Source organism: Branchiostoma floridae, chromosome 13 (genome assembly GCF_000003815.2).
Source record: "Branchiostoma floridae strain S238N-H82 chromosome 13, Bfl_VNyyK, whole genome shotgun sequence".
Taxonomy (NCBI): Eukaryota; Metazoa; Chordata; class Leptocardii; order Amphioxiformes; family Branchiostomatidae; genus Branchiostoma; species Branchiostoma floridae.
The window spans coordinates 10468905-10485781 of NC_049991.1; the positions used below are offsets into that span (position 1 = coordinate 10468905).

At 43.8% G+C, this 16877-nt stretch overlaps 2 protein-coding genes across 2 annotated transcripts; both read left to right on the forward strand.

The window, feature by feature from the left end:
* Positions 1–7: 7 nt before the first annotated feature.
* On the forward strand, positions 8–6123 carry LOC118428495. Its single transcript, XM_035838580.1, has 13 exons — positions 8–534; positions 671–771; positions 879–1007; positions 1116–1227; positions 1404–1582; positions 1861–2064; positions 2434–2535; positions 2757–3039; positions 3645–3842; positions 4075–4285; positions 5038–5206; positions 5469–5618; positions 5944–6123. The coding sequence occupies exons 1-13, from the start codon at positions 132–134 to the stop codon at positions 6121–6123; spliced, it is 2421 nt and encodes an 806-aa protein (XP_035694473.1). The 5' UTR covers positions 8–131.
* Positions 6124–6311: 188 nt separating this feature from the next.
* LOC118429110 lies at positions 6312–16101 on the forward strand. The gene is made up of 21 exons (XM_035839490.1): positions 6312–6395; positions 6607–6723; positions 6996–7158; positions 7386–7626; positions 7776–7920; positions 8167–8319; positions 8514–8641; positions 8871–9019; positions 9149–9292; positions 9439–9634; positions 10097–10233; positions 10370–10564; positions 10729–10886; positions 11028–11145; positions 11281–11466; positions 11621–11710; positions 11872–12024; positions 12438–12693; positions 12986–13155; positions 13334–14758; positions 15100–16101. The coding sequence occupies exons 1-21, from the start codon at positions 6327–6329 to the stop codon at positions 15450–15452; spliced, it is 4746 nt and encodes a 1581-aa protein (XP_035695383.1). The 5' UTR covers positions 6312–6326; the 3' UTR covers positions 15453–16101.
* The last annotated feature ends 776 nt before the right edge of the window (positions 16102–16877 follow it).

Sequence of the window (16877 nt, forward strand, 5' to 3'; positions counted from 1 at the left end):
TTCACAACGCTTTTGACGCCACCACGGGTCATGGATCAGTCGACCTCACCAATGATGGCACAGGAGACTGCCAAGCACTAATTTCAGGAAACGAATTTGTCTCCAACGATGCTTCGTCTGACTTTAGCATCATGGCGCTTGGGAACACAACGGGAACTGTCAAGAGAAACAGCTTTCAACGCAACTTGGCGCTGTACGTTGTGGACTGGCAAGTTCGTGAAAATATTCGTCAAAGCCAGACCTTTACTCAAAATCGTCTTGATCACAACAGTGGACAGAGGCCGGGCTACAAACATACCGTCGCCGTGTCGGGTCCTGACGTACATCTCAATCAGAACGTCCTCAATAATCCTGCAAATGACGCAGAACTCATCGCTCTTAACACTAGCTCATTCACCGACGTAGATGCCACAAACAATTGGTGGGGCCTTGATAGATCCACGGCAATCGCCGAGAGAATCAGAGACAGCAGAGACCGACCGGAGCTTCCAAATGTCCTGTTCGAGCCATTCCTAGCAGAGGATCCCGAAAATGGTAAGAAATTTGCATCTGCTTTTGAATATGGCCATGTAAAAAGGCTGGACTTGATTTTAGTATGTATCCTCATTCAGGTATTTATCATATCTTTGTGATAATTGTTACATCTTCCTGGCTGTCTGCTTATATCTAGGAATCTGTCGCTATCCGTGGTTCCATGAAGAACAGCTTGGATACTGCTATCTGTACAAGGGTGCGGCTCGGACATTGAGCGACGCCTGGGACTCGTGCAAGGTATTGTCAGAACATCATGATTGCTAGCCCATCATTGGTGAATTGATGTTGGTAGGTTTACAGCTGCATTCAGGACTTTAATGTGACATTATGATGTTTTCTTCCAGGAACAATCTGCACAAGTGGTAATGAAGGCCTCAGATAAGGAGTTGATCCTCTTAGATGCTGCACTACAAAGAGAAGTAGAAGATGTCAACTTCGCGCTAGAACCGGAACCATTTTGGATAGATCAGGAGGTGAGAAAATCTTTTCAAGACGGACTTCAAACTTTGGTGAGATTTTGGTTGTCGTCAATGAATGTTAGACAGCAGAAGACACATTACTAACAAGTCGATTTCTTTCAGTTCTCCAACGCCGAACAAGCATGTTGGGTACATCGGCAAAACGCAGGTGTTGGCGATGTCCTGACGGCATATTGCGATTCCCGCTATCCGTTCTTCTGCAAACTGCCTGTCGGTGAGTACAGCTTGCAATGGGTTGGCATAGTAGATTTCTGATGACCTTATTATATATCATGCGTGCGTGTGTGTGTGTTTATATGATTATAAACTGATCTGGTTTGAAAAAGAATCATTCGATTTCAATTGATGTGCTGATGCAAGAAGTATTGCATGTATTCCAATGTCCCCCAGCTCGCGGCTGTCCCAACGATTGTTCCCACAACGGTGCCTGCCTTGAGACGACCTGTTACTGTGACAGGGGCTGGAGTGGGTCAGACTGCTCCCGACCAAACTGCCAGGATCTCGACGATTGTGGAGAATTTGGTGTGTGTGTCGGGCCCAATGTTTGCAGGTGTAGGAACGGGTGGCAGGTAAAAATGTTATGTTTTTACTAATTACCGATAGTTCTAGTCACCTTCTACAGTAATACTAAGTTAAACACGTATTTAGCATATGGATGTTTTCCCCTCAGGAATTCGCTACTATCCAACATCATATTGAGAGCACCATGTTGGCAAACAAAGTCAAAGACACGTGAACTTTTGGCACGACTCTGTAGTAAAGAAATTGTCGAAGATGAGTTTGATTTTATCTAACTTGAATGATTTGTGACTCGTCAACTGACTGCTCTTCTTTTTTTCTCCCGTAGGGACGTGGCTGCACCGTAAGTTACTGCAGCCGGTTCAGTACGTGTAAGTCCTGTGTTCAGTCCGTGGGCTGTGGATGGTGTGACCAGACTCAGTCCTGTGAATCAGGCCTGTACGGCGGACCTGACGTCATGCCCTGTCCGACATGGTTCTACCACAACTGTTTCACCGTCGGCAACAAAGGGCTCTGTTCGGACGACATAGAGGTATGCCAATCGTTATCAGCAATAACGATTAAAATATAAAAATCACAACATAATCTATTATGTCCCAATCAATCAATAAATCCATCTATCAATCAATCGCTTGCATCATGTGCTGGTGCATGACGGCTACAGACAGTTCACGTTACGTTGTTCTACACTGTCCAGTCGGATCTGGAGACCCAGCCCTTTGAGTGTGTTGAAGATCTCGGTTGGCTATAATTCAATAGATCACAACAAATGATTCGATGTACAGGTTACTGACTCATAGTCATGGTATCAAACTGCCGTTTTACCACTCGTCATTGAAATCGGAGCATGAAAGTGTTTTAATGTCTTCATTCGTTTAATTATCTCGTTGCTTTTGCCCAGCTTGTTGACTGTGACTATCGACAGTGTAACTCGTCCCTGTCTACCACTACTGTGGAGTCATGCCTGAGGTGCCAGGACGTGGAAGGGTGTTTCAAGGATACGGTGGGTTGTTATAGTTGATACCAAGTCTTTACTATAACTATGATGTCTTCTCTTAGTACGTATGTCTGATGATTAAACTATTTTTGATGTGTGATAATACCCCAGCTGATTACATGTATGTAAACTGATCTATATGTGGTCTACAATTTTGAGTAAACCACTGAACAAAAGGTGAACATTGGATTGCACGTAAAGCACTATTATTATGATTTTGTTTCCAGGAGGGCGGTTACTGTAAAGTCTGGGACCAGAGCCGATGTCCAAAAGGTTTTGTCTACCCTCTCTACAACGACACGACGCGCATTGAAAAGGTCCTGACAGGTCACAACGTGAAGTACGTGCCGGCAGATGGCGACCCTCTGTATCACTGCCAGGTCCGCTTCTCGTCCTGGGGAGCTACCCTGTTCATCCAGGAGGGAGAACTGGACGTGCAGCTCGGCCAGGTGCTGTCCAGTCCTCAGGCGGGCGGCGTGCTGCACAAAGTCGAACAGATGGTGACTGAAGGTACGTTTCAGAATCTGTATTCTTTTACTAGGATGAGGTTAAACTCCCATCAGTGACTACCACTGCTTTTCAGGGAGGGCCTGGATACACAAGGGTTGGAGGTCAGAGGTCACACAATTCCCTTGTACAGTGTTTTAAATATTTGTGTGGATGAAGCAGTTTTCACATCTAGTGGGAGTACATTCCAGCTTTCTGCGCCTATACATGCAAATGTCCTTTTCCCAGACTCAAGTCTAACTTTTGGCATTCACAAAGACAGATTCAAGCTGTGCCGCGGGTAGTACGAGATTCTGATGTTCTGCTAAATAGGTTTAGGTACTCACACAGACAGGTAGCAGGTTAATTATACATTGACTTGCATTGTATACAGCTTGTAGAAGGTGTAATTTGCTACGTGAAACCGTAGTTCTGTCCAGGCAAGAGCATGCAGATTTTCGTTGTTGACATGTGGCCTATATGACAAACCAAGTATGATTCTCGCTGTACGGTTTTGTAACTTCTGCAGTATGAAGTGGCACATGTTCTGCACATTTCCCTAAGGTTAGTGTATGGACTTCTGTTTTATCTTCCAATTTTTACTTTTCTGTTACTTCTGTCTTCTCCAGGTGCCTACACTCTAGTGGCTGCACACCCTGCCAGGCTGGAGGACATGTTCGACTACGTGGACTTCAGCCAGAGGGTCCGACTGGAGCCAGTCGTGGACTTCAGCATCATGGAACATGAACCGCCACTTTCTGTCGTGCAGAGCGTCATTCGAGGGAACGGGACTTTCCGAGGAGACAACACACACGTTATAAATCCTGGTAAGCCATACAAAAATAAAAATTGATCGAACAAGCGCTTTTTAAAATGTTCTAAAGCATTGTAATGTATGTAAATATTGATTACTTCGTCCAAAGCAGTACAATTAGATATAAAACAAAACAGGACCAATATATTTCTGAGAAGTGGTGAAAACCACAGACAGGCTGATATATTTATATTTCAAATCCCAGTTTACCAATAATCTTGTTAATGTTTTTTAAATCTCTTCAGATGTAAAGGTTTATAAATGTGTGGGACACAGCGGCAGCCTGCGCTTGGTTTTCCATGAGAGTGACCCTAACCTGCCGGACATCAACCCCGATGACGTCATCGTGGGTAACCATAGTAACGGGATGCTGGAGTTCGTTACCAGGCTGTACAGCACAGCTTTCGGTACCGTCATCCACACAAACCTTGCGGATTGCTCTGGAGGAGTATATAGGTAAGCTAACTTACATATAACTTACGTATTTTTCAAACTATTCTGTTTCATTTCTAAGCCCCCTTCACACGAGAGCACGAATGAGCCGGAATGCCATCGGAATAAAAATTATTTTTCTATTCCTGGCAATTCCTGGCAATTCGTACTGTATTCTAAACATTCTTACTGCATTCCAGATATTCGTCTCCGTTCTTTTGGCTGGCTCGAAAGTTTTTGACATGTCAAAAACTGTCGAGGTGCATTCGAAGTGGAGAAATATCGAATGGCATTCCAAGTGGATTCTAAGTGGATTCTGACTATTCTAATTGCAGTCTGACCGCATTCTACGGCATTCCAATATTATTCGAAACATTCTTATCTCAATCGATGGAGAACCGAAACGGCAAGCAACTTCGAATCCTGCCCGAATGTGGCCAAAAGAATATCTGGAATGCAGTAGGAATGTTTAGAATACACTACGAATTCTCAGGAATAGAAAATAATGCAAATACTTCATTTCGACTGGTTCTGCTTGATTCCTGCTAATTCGGTTTCAGTGTGAAGGCCCTATTATATATTAGCTACCGGCTTACATGATTTACTAAAACCCAAACGGTCGTTCAGTGTAACATGGTGTTGCCGCGCGCGTGCCTGCAAAGCTGGAGTACATTTGTTACAGCGAAGCGCGGGCATGCTGGCTATACAGGTGCAGGTCCACTTACAGTCCCTTTTATCGAGATAATTTCGAACGTAACATTTATTGTCCTGAACAGTATTCTTGAACAGTTCCCGACCGTGAGTGGACACGCCGTTCCGCCTCCCCTGTCGTGTTCGGGCGGCTCCACAGGTGAGACCGGGCTGCTGATTACCGAGGCTCGGGACCTCGTGGTGCAGCTGGGCAGTGTGGTGGTGGGCAGGAAAACGGGCAGGTTCGCCGCTAAGGTACGCAGAATAATTCTATGATGAAGCTAATATAGTTTTGTAACGTTATATCATACAAATTCACCAAAATGGCAATTTGGTTCTATTTAATTTGCATTTTTTGGGGAAGGGGTTAATGCTACTGCTAAATGTAAGCGTTCATATCCATAAATTGTCAATGGTCCCAAACTACCAATGCTTTACAGAAAATAGAAATACAGCTGGTAGATGGTAAATACACTGCACATAGTGAAAGCGCCATTCAATCAATCCACTGTTATAGGTTCTGTCTAAACGGGTGGCCACGGGCTCTGGGTTCATTGTGATGGAGGTGGAGCCCATAACCACAACCACAGGCGCTTCGAAAAGATCCTCTGATGTCGAAAGCAGCGCAATGAGATGGGATATTGCTGGTGAAGATCTCGTCGTTATGGTAAGTAAAGAAAAGAAAAGAAAACCTTCAAGGTGAAGATCATTAACATGTTGTGTCCCTCTGATATGAAATACACCGTATATCAGCTTCCTACAATGGAATGTATCTTCTAACAACATATGCATTTCAAAACTTAAACATTACAGTCTTGTCACGTCATGTTTTTGTCACGAAAAGAAACAATGTAACTACGCTATACAGATAAAACTCAGAAGCTTTTTCTTACTGATCAGACAACACATCTACGTATTTGTGGTGACACAGTCGATAGTAATTTGATACTTCATTTCCCGATCTTTGATGATATGTTTCTTGATAATACCAGACCAGATCATTCCAACTCACGGCGAGCGTCAACGCCAGCTTCACCGCAGACATCGGCCTGTCTAACACCCTGTCTACGGTAGGGTATCGTCGGAGGACACTTGAGAAAGCTGAAGTCCAGTTTATAGGAGGAAAGGTGGAGATAGAACTGGCAGGGGAAGCAGAGACATTCCGACCGTGAGAAAAATTTATGTCTCATACTCAATTTTCCAATGATTTTACAGATGAATGTGCAAAGGTATTGTTTGGTGCGCTTGGGACTCAAAGCGGTTAAGAACAATTCATTGTATTGTTGTTAATCTTATCTGATTCTGTAGACTCTGGACTGCTTACCGTGATAACTTATCACTGCAAACAAATAAAGAGAAAGTGCGGGTCTGTATCATGGACGACATTTGCATCCCTGGAGAAAAGTGGGCATCGGTCAACCTGGAATATGCCCTGTATGCATCGGTAAGACCTTTTAATTAAGTTAGCCATTATTTCAATAATACGTTTCGCTCCCTATTAATTCCAACACTATTCTACGTTTGAAACTGGTTAGTGATTCTACAAGCGATGTCGAGAAAGCAAATGATCTGAAAGAATTAGAATATCTAAAAGCACCCCAATGTGACCCCATGTATATGTATTTGATTCTGCACTTCTATGCTTTGATATACAGTCGGCTGGAACCATGAAGGTGACCAGTACTGTGACGAAACCAGACATCGATGCATTTGCAGGAAGGAGTCCACAAGATGGCAGCCAGTGGTTTCAGTTTGACCAGGATGAGGAGGCGGTGGGTTATTTTATTGTTAGAATACATTGTCAATTGCAAATACATGTGTCTCATGTTTTACCTCATACCGATACCCATGTGCTTACCCGGAATACAGACCTTTAGTTTGATGATGAATGGAAATATATGTAATTTTAGCTTAGTTTCTGTTTTTGACATTTTTGTTTAGTATGAACCATATTGAGGCGACCCTGATCACTATTGGTTTGTAGATTGGATCAGTGGCAGTTTGACCTGACATGTAAACAATGTCTTTAACACGCACACAACAGTCTTCAACAAGAATCGCCATAGCATCATACGAAGGTGAGGCGCTCGATAGTGATAAGTTTGTTGTCATGGAGATAGTGGCCACGCCTACGTTTTACCTGCACCTGCCTGCGCGGGACGAGTATGAGGAGGACACGGCAACGACTGGACTCCAGCAGCTGTTCGGTGAGTGGTCATATTTGCCACATATGCGTTATTGGGAAAATTATCAATTACCAATTCATCGTACACAATGATGCATTAATGATCATATGACATAAAAGAATCCCACTAGAAATGAAGAAGAGTGTGCCGGTAAGCTGATTTGCAAAATCCCAAAAAATAATCCCACTTAACTAGAAATGAAGAATAGTACTGAATTGCAAAATAACAGAAATGTGTATCTACAACAGGTAACCACGTTGAGGAGGACATCTTCCCTTACCGCATGACGGCGTCTGTTGAGGCTAAGGCTCTCCTGAGGACCTCCACAGAGTCATGTTCTCAGGAATGTCCACATGCGGATCGTCCACAGCGGGTGGGGGTGACGTCACTGTTAGACTACCTGAAGGGACGGCTTGATGTCGACCAGGTCACGGCGGTCCACTCAGAAGAAAAGGTCTGGCGAGATGGAACATGGATGGAGTCAGACTTGTACGTTTCCAAAGATAGACGACTAGTGGTTGCTGAATTTCTAGCCCGTCTTGGAAATGTTATCGTCCAATTCCTAGAGATATAAACCCACGAAGGCGTAAAAGCTTGATCTTTGTTGAAGAACATGTCATGTTTTCTTCTATCACCAGATATTGTGCAGCCCAGGCAACAGACATCACCACCTGTGACAAAGCTTGTTCTTGTCCTGGCGGTGAGGTTTCCCTGTCACATCCTGCCAACACCAGCGTCTGTCAATGTCCCTGTAACTGCCCAGATGGCGTCGTCCATTTCACGGTGAGTATGAAATCATCCCTTTTTGCGTTTGTACACGTACTCTGAACAACATGCGTCAAAGTATATCGTGTGTTTTAGACATCATCTCATCTTATAGTTAGCAAAGTTTGGTCTATTGGTTAATAATGGTTTATCAACTTAGCAATTGATTAGCTGTCTCTAACATAACCTAACGTAAACAGAAGTATCACAACACAAGTATGAAGTACTCTGCCACATTGTATTTTACCTTTGTATTTTGTACAGCATCCCGGCATCCCCGGCGGTGGATGTAACTGTGAGCGGTGTCCTGACGGGTCTATGAAGGTCCCGGATGAGGAAGGCCGGCTACACTGCCCGTGTCTGTGTGCCGACAATAGGACCAGCGAGATGGTACCGGGCGGTGGGGGCAAATGTGACGTAAGCACCTTCATTCATCAGTTCAACACCCTATTACTGGGACTTAACAATTCTACCAACTCTGTCCATTTAGTGTTTTCTTCATTCACATTTGAATATTGATATTTCTCACAGTTGATTTTAACTTCATTTATGATTCATGAAGACAGGTGCATGTTTGTCAACTGCGTAACTCTGCCTCTCCGCTGCTTCAGTGCTCCTGTCCATGTGGTGACGGCAACAGTGACGTCATCGCGGCAGATGGCAGCTGCCCGTGCAGGTGCACCTGTAGAAACTGTCAGGAGTCCGTCCTGGGTCCGCACGGCTGTCTCTGTTCAGACAGGTTAGGAATATCTTACTTGTAGATCAAAAGATATCATTACTTGACGTAATGTAAGCAGTATTTAGGACATTTATAAGGGTAGTTACTATAATTATACTAATGTTTATCTCTTGACTTTTGGAGTTCGTCCGAATGATTCACTGATTTAATCGTATTACTGTGACACTAAGTTATAACCTTTGTTGGTCAACGTGTTTCTTGTTCATATGACTCCAATTTTCCCCGCTAGCTGCCCTGACTGTGAGAATGGAGAGGAGCCGGTGTGGGTAGACTGTAGCTGCAGGTGTCCACAGAAGACTGAGTGTGGAGCTCCGCCCACATGTGTGGTGGGTAGGATGGGTGTGGACTGTAGGCAGCCGGACTGTAGACCTTGTCAAGGTAGGATTACAACTAAGTGAGGACATGACTGAGAGACGCATATTCTACAATGACATCCATCATGATATATTATCCTTGAAATCTTTTCTCAGCAATACCATTCATTGATTATTATACATTTCTACAAAGGCTGTTCTGGCAACGGCCAGTGCAGGACTTCGGCTGACAGCTGTCAATCATCCTGTGTGTGCGGCAGTCAGTGGTTTGGTGACTGTTGTCACCTGAGGAGGCCGAGACCTGTCGGAGGAGATCCGCATCTTCAGACGCTCGATGGTACTGATCAGTACATTCCTTCCAATTATGTCGTAATATATTCAATTCCTGTAATGATGTATTCAACTTTATGAAATATTAGAATATAGTTTAGTTCGACATTTATACAAACTGGGGTTTACCAAGGAAACTAACAATTTTCCCAGGTCGCGCATTCGACTATCACGGCATCGGAGAGTTCTGGGATTGCAAAAGTCCAGAAAACGACTTCGGCGTGCAGACCCGCATGTTCGGATTCAGGGGTGCCTCTCTGGTCGGAGCTGCGGCAGTGAAGACAGGGCACAGCGTCGTTACCATAACAACACCACAAAACGCTACGGAGAAGAGCTTGCCGATTTTAAGGTATGTTCCAGTGGCAATGGTTTTCTTATTATCCACCAATATGTCTGGAAAAGATCAGCTTTTAATTTCAACAAACATAGCTGTGTATCTCAGCAGTTCGGTGGTACCTTTGGTCTCTGGAAGGCACATTTTTTTTCTTTATTCAGAAACACATAACATGGACAATGTGGCGCTGCACTCAAGTTTAACAACTTATTTTAACAGCGAGCGCCACATAACAAAATACAAATGAATTAATGAACTTAGGTAACTTAGGTCAACATAACTGTGCGCCATTTCCCACCACCCCAAGACAAGTAGTATCAATTAGCCTAATTGAGTACATATGAAAAAGAGAATTAACAAACGTAGAGTTGGGACTTCTATATCTACTTGACTGATATAGGCACATTTGAGTGTTGATATTCCTTCCACGTTTTGTTTATAGTGATATATCGTCTTTTTATATCATCTACCATCTAGGATGGACGGCCAACTCCAGTCCATCAATACAGGACAGACGTACGTCCTGAATAACGGCACGGTTCATCTTGTGGCGGAGATTCCAAGTACCACCGAGTCCGGGGAGGTTGTACTGTTTTCATTCACCTTTGAATCAGGTAAGGTCATTTCATTGTAAATCTGGAACTTACAAGCTTTTAAAATGCATATTGAGCATGTGTTTAATTCTGACTATAGCGCCAAAATGGTATCGTATATGGTGTAACTCATTTCCGTCTACATTTACTTGTTCAGGAGCCTCGGTTGCATTTGACATCCGGTTCTCGCCCAAGATGGGTCGTCAGTACCTGAACACCATCTTTAGTCCGACAGCAGACTTTAAGGAGAAGACTCAGGGACTGTGTGGGTTTATGGACGATGCTGAGGACAACGACTTCACAGGACCGGACGGAGCTCTGCATGGGGATGCAACCTCATTCGCTGAGTCATGTACTGGTCTCCTTGTACTTGTATTTCCATCCTTCCTTCTCGCTGTCTCTGTCATTGTACATCTGATTTGCACATTCAGAGAAGAACAAGCATATTGGCGTTCTCGATTTATTTGACAAAACTTCATAATATTATCATATTCTGAAAATGCTATTTCCATACAGGGCGCATCATCACCACTCATCACGGGTCCGGCCTGCTGGGTTCCTGGTCCTGGGAATCTTCCAACTTCCACCCCGATGACGTCATGGGTGAAGCATATACTGACCAAAGTCACAAACCAACACTTGGATTGGATGCATTCACACCGGAGCAACGAAAGGTAAAGCATCTAGAGATTTATTTCATTTGTTCCTTTCTGTTCAATGATACGTGATTTAAGGCAGCTTAAATCACGAAGAAGAGAAGAAGGCAGCTTTATCTTGGTGGGACACTTACACTGTGGTTATGTATTTGTCCACAGGTAGCTGAAGAGACCTGCGCGCAGCTCGGTTTGTCAGGTGTCCTTCTGGAAGAATGCATTTTTGATGTCGTCATTACAAACGACACGACCTTCTCACAACAGGAAGTCTTCAAACTCGGTACGTAGTAGGCTAGTGTTGCGCATGACGTGGTAACATTGAGATTCGACACATTGCTAGCATCGGTGCTGCTTCCAAACTGTTACAAACGATTCGAAGAAATGCCTACCAATCAATGCTTGCCATCTATTACAGGATGCCCTTCTCAGTGCTCCGGTAGAGGGCGCTGTGTGAACAGCACCTGTGAGTGCATGTCGGGCTGGACAGGTCCGGACTGTGACGTAGGCAACTGTACGGACTGTTCCGGAGAACACGGGAAGTGCGTGCTTGGGTTCTGCCAGTGCGAGCCGGGATGGGAGGGAACAAGCTGCTCCCAGCGCGGTACTGGCATATTCTCTAACAAATGCCGTCATTAATGTAATGCTAGCTGTAGATTTGAACACATAACGTAAACCTGATGAGCAGCAGAAAAAGACTTAGCGTTATCTTTGTAATCCTTCTGACTCAATTTTTTCTCCCTCCATGTATGTTGTAGCAACGTGCCATGCAGTTAACAACTGTACCGATGAGCAGCATGGCCTGTGTGTGAAAACAAACCAATGCGTGTGCGTCCCCGGATATATAGGTAATTACATTATCAGTGCTTATATGTACATTTGTTTAGCCATAGCTTTATAATATATTGATTTCAATTTGTAAACATCACCAAAACTAAAGTGGACTACCAGAATATTGAAAATGAAGCTGTGTGATTCTTGTCTAGTGTTATGAAATGATATGTTACAGGTGTGGACTGCAGTGAGATCCCGACCTGTTACAAGACCGACAACTGTACCTCCCGTGGTGTCTGTGTGGATCACGACAGGTGTCTGTGTGAGCGGGACTGGACGGGAGACAAATGTGACAAGTTTTCCTGCAAGAACCTGGACAACTGCACAGGTAACTAGAAGACACTTTGATTAATCAACTCGATATAGTAAAGCACTAATTTAAGGAAGGGAAACCTTTTATAGTAACCGTATAGTGTTACAGGTCAATTGAAACTCCTTGCATGCTTGATGTAAGACACGTTAAGGATCTACTACAGGCATGTATATATGAGTAGTAGCTACTCGTTTTGGAACAGATACTCGATTCATCCAAAGAGTGTGTTTCTATATCTCTGGATTGTATACGTGTTTTATGCAGGGCAATTTCGGTCTATCTTTTGAACGGACACTTTCTGTCAGAGGAGGGTTGGTTAAATCTGCCATCTCTGATTACTTCTTTTCATTGTATTGTTATGTTAAAGTAACGATATGTTTATTAACAAGATCTGGCCAACTTAGGATTTTAATTGCAATGCTTTACAGGACATGGGCTCTGTGTGGACATTGACGTGTGTGCTTGTGATTGGGGCTGGACCGGAAGTTCGTGCGCCATACCTGACTGCCCATTGGTCAACCACTGTTCCCGCCATGGAGACTGTGTGGCACCCGACCTGTGCCACTGTTACCCAGGGTATGACGGGAAGGACTGTAGTCTCGTACAGACCTGTCCTGAGCTGAACAACTGCAGCAGTAACGGGATTTGTGTGAGAAACGAGTCGTCAGGGACTGACATCTGCAGGTATATGTCACTATTCAGTCTTCTTACACAATCTAGACATTGCACAACGTAACATTGACGGGAGCTGTGACATATCGTACATTTCGATTATGAATAAGGACATCAAAATTGTAAGGCCTTCTTTCGCTCAAATGAAATCAAACGGTACGTGGCATTATAAACGTTTAGATAAAATGGACTAGACATTTACTAGAAGAAAGATAAAAGACTTAGTGTTTGATAAATTGGATGGTTAAACTACGGGAAAGACAGATAAAGTAAAATTTTTGATCGACTTTTTCTTAAAACACAGGTGCTTCCAGGGCTATGACAAGGATGACTGCAGCAGACCAGACTGCTCAGGCCGGAATGACTGTTCAGGCCACGGTGTGTGTGTGGAGCCCATGCTGTGTGAGTGTGACAAGGGGTACGGCGGCGTCAACTGTAGCGACTTCTCCTGTCAGAAGAACAACTACTGCTCAGGTAAAACTGTACTATGCAATAATAGATCAAGCTAATGTATAATTGCAGTCTGAACCTTAGCCATAGCGTTCCGGTATAATTGGCCATAAAGGACGCATTGCTGTCATAATTCTATGTTCAATTTCGAAACCTTTCAATGTAAGATAAAGTAAGTTTTACGGGATTTACTTTGTTTCAGAACACGGGGAGTGTACTGACTATGACGTCTGCACATGTAACACGTCATGGTCGGGAGAGGCGTGTAACATCCCAGACTGCACTGCGGTGAGCAGCTGTTCCAGCCGGGGAACGTGTCTCGCACCCGACACCTGCGACTGCTACCCTGGGTACGAGGGTGACGGTTGTGAGTTAGAAACCCCGCCAAACCTGAACCGTCCCAACTTTACCCAAGACGTCTACAGGATCCAAGTCGTAGAGAACCCCACTGTTGGAACGGTAGTGGCAACAGTACGAGCGACTGACAACGACACTGGTATAAACGGAGAAGTGAAGTACAGGGCGGTTGAACTCAACAACACTACAGCACTTACCTTAGTTCCTGGGACTGCAGACATTGCCACAACCATGGAGCTGGACTTTGAAGCCATCGGAGACAAAGAGTTCGAGTTGATTGTTGAAGCCATAGACGGGGGTGCGCCGACACTAACAGGAACAGCCACGGTTATCATGACCGTTACAGACGACAATGATAACATCCCTGCGCTGAACATAGCTGATGAGTCCGAAGTGCATGTTGTGTTGAGCGCCCCTATTGGCTACGACGTTATCGCCGTAAACGCAAGCGACCATGATGCGTCTGCTTCATTTTCTAACGTGACGTTTAGTCTAACGTCAGCCAATGATTTCTTCGGAATTGATGAAATAAACGGACGCATTCAGGTACAACGCGCCTTGCAAATAGGTACATATCCATTGGAAGTTGTGGCGAGTGATGGCGGTTATCCACCAAAAGCGCGCAGGGCGACAGTTCGAGCAGTTGTGACACAGATAAGCGCGAACACACCTCCTGTCTGTCAGCCACAAGACGGTCCTGCTCATCTCTATGTGGACATCAGCAAACCAGGTGACGTCATCACAACTGTGTCTGCACTGGACCGTGACATCGGAACAGCTGGCGATCTTCGGTACAGCATCAGTGATAGAAAGGGCAACTTGTCAAGTGAGTTTCAGGTGAATCCTGCCTCAGGTGACATCTACTTGACAACCACACTAGACCAGTCTTCTAGCAATATCTCCTTCGTGTCGCTGACTGCACAAGCTACGGACCTCGGCACGCCGCCATTGCAATGCGACCTCCGGGTGAACATTGTTATCACGAACGACCCATCACAGCCCGCCAACGTCACGTTCCCGCCAGATTGGTTCACCACGGAGATTGACCACAGTCTGGTTATACCAACCGCCCTAGGTCTCAATACAACAGCCCAAGGTTTGAATACAACCGCCCCAGGTCTCAATACAACAGCCCAAGGTCTCAATATAACAGCCCAAGGTCCCCATACATTCTCCCATGGCCTTGACACAACCATTCAGGTTCCCAAGACAACTGTACAAGACCAGACAGGCACTGCAAACGAGGAAGTGACTTCACCTACCAATATTGGTACGCTATGTATAAATGCGATACGGACATATATCATACGTCGTATCATTTGCGCGTTTTACGTTTGCTTCTATGTGCCATAGGCAATCCGTTTGTTTTAAACTCCAGCGATTACTGGGATAAATTTGATACATGTACTAATTGTATCTTTGACGTTTCACTCACTCACTCACTCACTCACTCACTCACTCACTCACTCACTCACTCACTCACTCACTCACTCAGTTTACCGATTGTTAAATTGCCTTTGTCGTTAAAAGTCAAGCTATTTCACGTCAAAAATAGTAGCGACATAGTGTTTCTGATGTTCTTTACATAACAGACTGAATCTATATTTGCAGGAGCAGTGCCAGCCCAGCTAACCTGGTACCAGCAACCGGAGTACATCGGCGCCATAGCTGGAGGCATTATGGGTGTGGTGCTTTCGATCTCTGTCCTCATCTACGTCATCAAGCGTAGGAATCCAGGAGCTAAAGTCCTACCGGGGAAAAAAGAAATAGAACCCTGGACACGGATTAACACACCAAACTTTGACTGCCCGGCCGCCCCAAGATTGGAGACCCCAAGTGCGCCTCCCTCTCTCACAGTTTATAAGAACACACCAAACTTTGAATGTCCGGCCGCCCCAAGACTGGAGACCCCACGTGGGCCTCCCTCTCTCACACTTTATAAGAACCGTGCCTTCCAGGCATAATCTGCCGAAGCGGTTTTGACATAATCAAGTGTTTGTTATTGTCTCGTGTGAAAACATGTTAGTGCGTTTTTGCTTCGCCAGTAGCTGTTCTAGTAAAGTGTGATGTATGTATCGTTTGTTTGTTTTCTTTGTATTTGTCATTAAGCTGTGTTAAGTAAACAACGGAGCTCCTGACCGGGGCTTGATGTGTGTGCCATAGAAAATTACACAGTAGATATGGTGCATAACAACACAAATGTTTTCTTTACTAACGTTAACATCCATGTATATGACACGCCTGATCATTCGGGTATTTCATTTTGTTGAGAAAATGCATCATTGTCACAATGTGTTCAAGTGTGTGGGCCATTCGAAATACAAATATCAATAAGAGCCTCAGTAACAAAACAATTAAACCAGAGGTATGTTGCATGATGGATCAATTTCGTGCGTTTAAACCCAATGTTAATTTTGATACGACGATGACATATCAATTGTGTGAACGCACAGCGTTTATGTTGGGTTTGTGTGGAATGTTGTGTGGAATGTTAAATGTCTATTATCGGCCTTTTTCTTCTTTGATATGAACGTTGGTGAAGATTAGCAAAAAGGACAATTAACTAGCGATATGTGGCTTGAAGTAAGAAAGGACAGCCCTGTTTTATTTGTATACCTTCATGTAGGTGGAGGACTGTTTGTTTTTATTTGAATGGAGTTGAACACCAAGCACATGTCTGTCTTGTTGTCTTTTCTTTAAAAAAAATTAGATAATTTTTTAGTGCAGGAGGGGAAAAATAAGCCTAAAAGGCTTATACGATGCCCTCCTCCATTTAAGTCAACAAACATTAGTCACAGTATAAATGTGGTAAATATAGATTACAAGTTCAGTATAAACAGTTGACAATTAGCGGTGATTAAGGATTACAAGACAAGAAAATGCATATGATAATAGCATACAATCAATGCAACAGGTATTAAGAATGTAACGAACAAAGATACAACAAAAATGAAAACACATCAGTAAATTGCAAATTAAGCGTAAGCCATTAATCGTTAGTGGCGAAATATTACATTAAAGTTCAATATGACGATGACATACGCAAATTAAAACCATTGAGACATTTCACAGATGACAATTCGAACTCAAATACAGAATGAAGGAACGACTGATGATGCACAAGCAATCATAGATATCAATAACAGAAAATGAATAAAACATAAGATACACTTTAATATCGCTACTATAAATCACGTACAAACAACAATATATGATTCAGAAGAGAAGAGGAAGAATAAGGAGTGGTTGGTTTCGGCCAGTAGATGGTTTCTAAGATTATAGTTTTGAAGGGTATCACATAACTTCCTCAGGAAGAGGGAAGATCATTCATTCATCATGTTGATGCAATTGTATTTTACAGTTATTTGGGCAAATGAATTTTTGAAAAG